Source organism: Alligator sinensis, unplaced genomic scaffold (genome assembly GCF_000455745.1).
Source record: "Alligator sinensis unplaced genomic scaffold, ASM45574v1 scaffold442_1, whole genome shotgun sequence".
NCBI classification, from domain to species: Eukaryota; Metazoa; Chordata; order Crocodylia; family Alligatoridae; genus Alligator; species Alligator sinensis.
In genome coordinates, this window is record NW_005841829.1 from 2,818,820 (window position 1) to 2,824,819 (window position 6,000).

At 38.1% G+C, this 6,000-nt stretch overlaps 1 protein-coding gene across 10 annotated transcripts in view; it reads right to left on the reverse strand.

The window, feature by feature from the left end:
- The window catches only part of CD44 (CD44 molecule (Indian blood group)), a 92,299-nt gene that overhangs the window by 22,335 nt on the left and 63,964 nt on the right, over positions 1–6,000 (reverse strand). For 7 of the 10 annotated variants that reach the window (XM_006014653.2, XM_014516891.2, XM_006014655.2 and 4 more), the window contains 3 exons: positions 5,280–5,444; positions 3,343–3,522; positions 1,480–1,662 (listed from right to left, as the gene is read on the reverse strand). In XM_006014653.2, coding sequence (XP_006014715.1) covers positions 1,480–1,662; positions 3,343–3,522; positions 5,280–5,444 — 528 coding nt within the window. The remainder of the gene's footprint in view (positions 1–1,479; positions 1,663–3,342; positions 3,523–5,279; positions 5,445–6,000) is intronic. The other 3 variants (XM_025209783.1, XM_025210211.1, XM_025212600.1) reach the window with 3 other exon arrangements.

The window sequence follows — 6,000 nt, forward strand, 5'->3', positions numbered from 1 at the left end:
GTTAGATCTCAGTTTTCTGTTCAATCCCTAAACCTCAGACAAGGGCATGTCTACACATGTGCTTTAATTCATATTAAAGTGTCAAGTAAAAACTGTGTAGTTACACTAATGCACAGTAAAATACTCTACTGCACATTAAGCGTCAATTAAAAACTGTGTACATTTGTTACTGAACATTAAGGCAACCAAATGAGCATTTGTTTTCTATGTCACAATGGAGGGCATTTGTACACATGATTGCATCACAGTGCTGGATACTTTTAAAAGTGCCTGGCACCCCAATGCATGCAATTGTATAAGTGGCAAAATGCACATCAGCACTGAGAAAATGGCAGCAGCTGCTTTTGAATTAGAAGGCATTGGAGGGGTTTTAGTTCAAAAGTGCACCACCGCCATTTTCTGCACACTGATGTGTATTTCGCCATTTACAAAACAGCAGCGCACATCAACTCACGTGTGGAGAAGACTTGATTAATCGAGTCTGCTCCAACCTGCTGGAGCTCTGGCACATCATGGGATGAAAAGGTATGTGTATAAATGCCCAGAGGTACTAAATTTAATGTGCATTTAGGTAATGCACATGTAGATGTACCCTGGGAGTAGCAGTCAAAATAGCTACCCAACAGCAGCAGTCTCTCATTGAATTTATATTTCCAGATTACAACTTAATTAAAGCAATGACAAAAGAAATTCTTAGGTTCCTGGTAATGTAGGAGAGAAGTCAGTTTCGTCATAAAATAAAATCACTGACCATATAATCCAGACAGTGCTCTTTACTATGGATTGTAGTCACACCAAAGGACTAAACATTTAGGAAAGGTTATAAATAATACATTACCAACAGATTCACCTCCCCAAATTTAAACTCTGTTAAAACTGAAAGAAAACTATAACTATATTAAATTAGGATAAGGGAAAGATCAAGCTGCATAGCTTGAAATATACTTAGTAAACCTTTCTATTTTATATCACAGAAGGAACAACTAATTGATTCAATAGCAAAATGAGAATAGCCCATCACAGTGATACCAAGAAGGGTACACACTACTGTGAGACACAAGTATTAAGGACCTAGATTTATTTTTGAAACATGGGGGATTATCTTCTGGGGATGTCATTGAAAGCATAGGTTAAATTATTTATCTGATATTTCTGTTAGGCATTTTCATTTGTTAACTGCTAGTAAGGTAAAAAGCAATTCTTCTGAAGCAAGAATGTGCATGTCTTATCTAAGCTGCAGGAAAGAAGCAAGACTATCTTCCAATACAAAGACCTAGTAGTTAAGAAACCAAACAAAAAGAGCTCACAACACAGCCAACTCATTTCTTATTTCCTGTGGTATAAATGAAATGTTTTCACTATGTGCCTCTAATATTTATCAACAACAGAATAAAAAATAATATAACTCAGATATAGAAGGACTAATGTAATCCAAAAATAGAAGCTAAAATATATGTAATTCATTTTTATTAAAGGTACCTCTATGAGTAGTCTGATCTTCCCTTTTGCTTTCACTTGGTGGTGTAAGATCAAATAGCACATTCTTCTCAATAGTTTTTGTGGGATACTTTTCCTCAGTGCTCCCTCCTAGGTGATCCACAACAGATGGTGGAACTTGGGTTGAGTGTTCATGTAGGGAACCATCAATGGAAATCACAGCTGCTACAATGATGGTTGAATTAAATGTGAACTTATGTTTTCAGAACCACCACCTACACAAGTTTCATCTTCATTTTCTGTGCTGTTCAGAACAAGCTTTGCTCTTTAACATTTTTTATTTAGAATATAGGAGAAGACTAGGAAGAAGAGTTCTTTGCTTTGTTCCAATGCAGTTTTGACCTCAGCGAACAGGATGATTCCATTATGTAAATACAGCAACAACAGTAATATTTTTTTTCATTTAAGATTTCACTGCCTTGTATATGTTACAGTAACTCATCTCCAAACAGACAGACTCCAACTATGCACTGGAGAAAATATCCTTCACTGGCATGAAAGACATAAATATACCACACACGAAAGATGTATGGTATGTTGGAAACATACTACTGCTGTGATTTAATAGGAAATCTATTGCCTAAATCGTCTAAACAGTGGTTTATTATAAGAGGATTGCTGCCATACCACAGAGACAAGTTGATGGAAAAGCTAATCAATAACCCATCAGCAGTCCACCAAAGGTGCAGACAGACATGCAAGACCCCTGTTCTAACTCATGGCACTTTAAGCGCCATGAGTTAAAGCACCCCTCCACAACCCAATAGACATTTGCCTGTTGGGTTGAGGGGGTGGGGGGAAGATGGAGCCTGTCTCTGGAGCCCCTGCAGTGGAGGGGCCACCCCCCTCCCCCAGCCCCACCGCCTACTCTCAGCTCCACTGCTGTCTGCAAGATGGGAGTGGGGAGAAGGGAAGAGGAGTGAGCTGCAGGCTGGAGTTTGTCCAGCCTGAGCTGGAAGAGGAGGGCAGGGTGGGGGGACTATGAGGCAGAGGGGCTCCAGTTCACCAGCCCCTCCCTCCCTCCCCAGCTCAGGCTGGGCAAACCCCAGCTTGCAGCTCACTCCTCCTCCCTTCCCCCTCCCTTTCTGCAGACAGCCCCAGGAGTGAGGCTGTGTGACTGCACCAGAGATTGACCCTAGGGAACAGAAGTAGAGTGCCTTCTCTTTTGTAGAGTGCCTTCATCTCATCTCTCATTTGATGAGGATTAATATGTAATGTGATCAGACACTTCTAAAGCACTCAGCAGCCATACACGTGATCATACAACAAAAGTAACTTCTGTCTACACCTCAAATGTATATTCCTAAACCACAGTTTTACCATAACAAAACCCAAGGGTGATATAATAAAGGCTAACGTGAGCCCAGGTGAAAGAAGTTTGACTTTGGGACCACAAACAAATACCCTTATCATTTTTGGAGGATATGGAGGATTTTTTCTTAGTCACCTATTAGCAGTTATTGTGAAATTTAACTTTTGAATGCCACTGTATATTTTAGTGTTAACATGTATAAATTGCATTGAGAGGACCGCTCTTGACCTGTGAATAAAATAAGAGATTTCTATATTGCTGTTAATGCTATTTACAATAAACTAACAGTAAAGGAGAGAGGGAGAAATGCTAAGAAATAAACCAAGCTGTCATGAAAGTATTCCTAAAAATTCCTCTCCATATAATGTAGGGAGACTGAATTAACTAATGCCTGGCATTTGGAATATGATATTTCCATTGCAACCTATTTTAGTCAAATGTATGAATAAGTTGAAAGGTTAAAGAATGGCATAACTCATTTGAGATGGAAAGCTAAATTAAGGAGTGTAGTATACTATTTGTATAGCTGGTACCTGAATGAGAAGTTTCATTTTCTTCATGTTCACTCATATTTGGAGGAATAAGTCCATGTAGCATGCTATCCCCAGTGGTATTTGCAGGATATGTATCTTTACTGTCCCATCCTGATTCAAAAGGGGACAGTGAGCTAGGGGTTGAGCCTTCAAGTTTGTCACCCTCACTTGAGTCTTCTGCTGTTAAAATAGTGGTTTTATGAATTGAGAACTTATTATTTACGCATCCATTATGTATATTATTCTCACCTTCATTTTCTTTCTACCAAAGACCTCTTTTTGTTGTATTTTGGCTGTGGTTCAGCAATCATTTTAACATATGCTTAATGACTTCAATGAGCTTAAATTTAAAAATGCTCTTTAGCATTGTTTGAATTGGAGCTTTACAGCATAAGAAGAAAAACTCAAAGATGACGTTACATTCTGTATTGATCACTGTTGCTGTTTTCATCTTTCTAAATAAGGCTCTGTAGCTTTTCTGAAGCATTTTTTAAATAGAAAACTAGTGACAATGGAGATAAAAGTAAGAGTGGAAATGAGTAGCAATGGCAACTTGCCTATATAACTCAAATGTGAACCTGGCCACATGACATAAGTATTCTGCTCCTTCAGTGTGACAGTGATGAATACATTTGCTTATTAGAGATTTTGCTGCTTCATTCAAGTTGTAGTGCTTCTTGTCTGATAGGGAAATGTTGACAACTGCCTTGAGATAGTCTATTTCTTTTGCATTCTCTTAAATGTATGATTATTTGAATGTATTCCCTGAAACATTTAAACTCATACTCTTCAATTATGAAAATGCATATGTAACACTTCTGAATGACAAATTAGGCCATACAGATAAAAATATTTAAATAATTGCTGACTCTAAGTGATGTGGTATAAGCCATTCAGGCTAAAGACTGAAAGAGCTACAGAAAACTGTGCTAACTTCATCCAAGAACGATATTTTATGAGCTATAACACAGGTAGAAGTAAATCGTCCTAATAGTTTTTCTGAGCTTAAAAAGCAATGAATCTATGCATAAAACAGTTCTAACAATGCTAAGATAATACAGTACCTAGATACAAATCTTTAATGAAAAGTGTATTGCACTTGAAGCTTTCCCCTTTGATGCCACTCACATGGTGTCAATTTCAGAAAAAAAAGCATTTTTACCATTCCAGAACAGGAAACTATGAGGATGTTAGCGAGCTTCTAATGCACATCCAAAGGGATGGTGCAGTGCATACAATAGCACTAACTGCCATACTGCATGAGTCACACTCCATCTTCCAGCTTCCCCCTCAACTCCCAATCAATGAGTAACTTCTATCTCTATAATCTAGTTCTCAGTGGTAACCAGATAAAAAGACAGGCTCAGGATCTGTATGTATGTATGGTGTATCCATATGCAGATGGCAGAATAAGGAGCAACAATCTCACGTTGCAGCAAGGGAAGTTTAGGTTAGATATTAGGAAGAATTTTCTCACTAGGAGGGTAGTAAAGCACTAGAGCAGGTTACCTAGAGAAGTGGTGGAAGCTCCATCCTTGGAGGTTTTTAAGACCCGGCTAGACAAAGCTTTGGCTGGGATGATCTAGTTGGGGATGGTCCTGCTTTGAGCTGGGGCTTGGACTAGATGATCTCCTTACATCCCCTCGAACCCTAACTTTTGATTATTCTATCTAAAATGTATGGCTTTGTTTTTAATGGGCGAATATACCTAAAAACTTTCAAAATCCACAGCTCATATGCACTTGACATTTAACCATACTGTAACTCAAAACTTAAACATAAGGGGACAATATTTCTTTCGTTTACTCAGGAGTAACTATGCCCTAGCCTAATAGATGGGTTGGTATTGTCCCAGAGTTTGTTGGACTCAAAATAGTTTTAATGCCACAGAAAATGAAACCACTCCCATGATCTGACTTAGTGACTCATACTAATACCTGTAGAAGAATGTTCACTTTCACTTGGAGGAGAAATTCCAGATAGCACATTATCCTTAGTGACATTTGAGAGAGAATGATCTACAACATTCCTTCCAGGATGAATGCCATGAAACAATGGATCTTCGGTTGAATCTTCAGGTTCTTTTTCTTTACTGGCGATCACTGTTATGATGATGTTTGAATCAAATGTGAACATAACTTGCAGAATCATCATTCATATTATTACCTTATACTCTTTCTCTCTACGTAATAACTCCTGTTCCTTTACTGTTGCATATAGTGTAGAAAATGAGAAAAGAAAAGTAGCCATACATCTTTTTCCTCAGCATCCCGATATTCTGTTTCTGATAAGTACTGCCCTAATCTTCAGAAAGCAAGTTTACTGGAGAGTGTCCACATGACAGAAGGCAATTGCAGAAAAGGTTATGGTATCCACAATAGAAGAAAAACTAGCAACAACAACTTGCATCTCTAATTCATCTTTGATAGATACCAATTAACCCACAGAGCCTGTAGCTTCTGGATTCATACATGTGGAAGTAATAATTAACTTTCTCTTTTGAGGGAGTATCTCTTTGCTTAATTGTAGACTTAGCTCCAGGGAAGTTGCCTTTGATTGTGGGAGTGCTACAGCATACTTTGGCTGGATAATTATAGTAGATGTGTAAACATATATGAAACTGAAAAGGCACATTTATGTTGATATTTTGGCATGTAA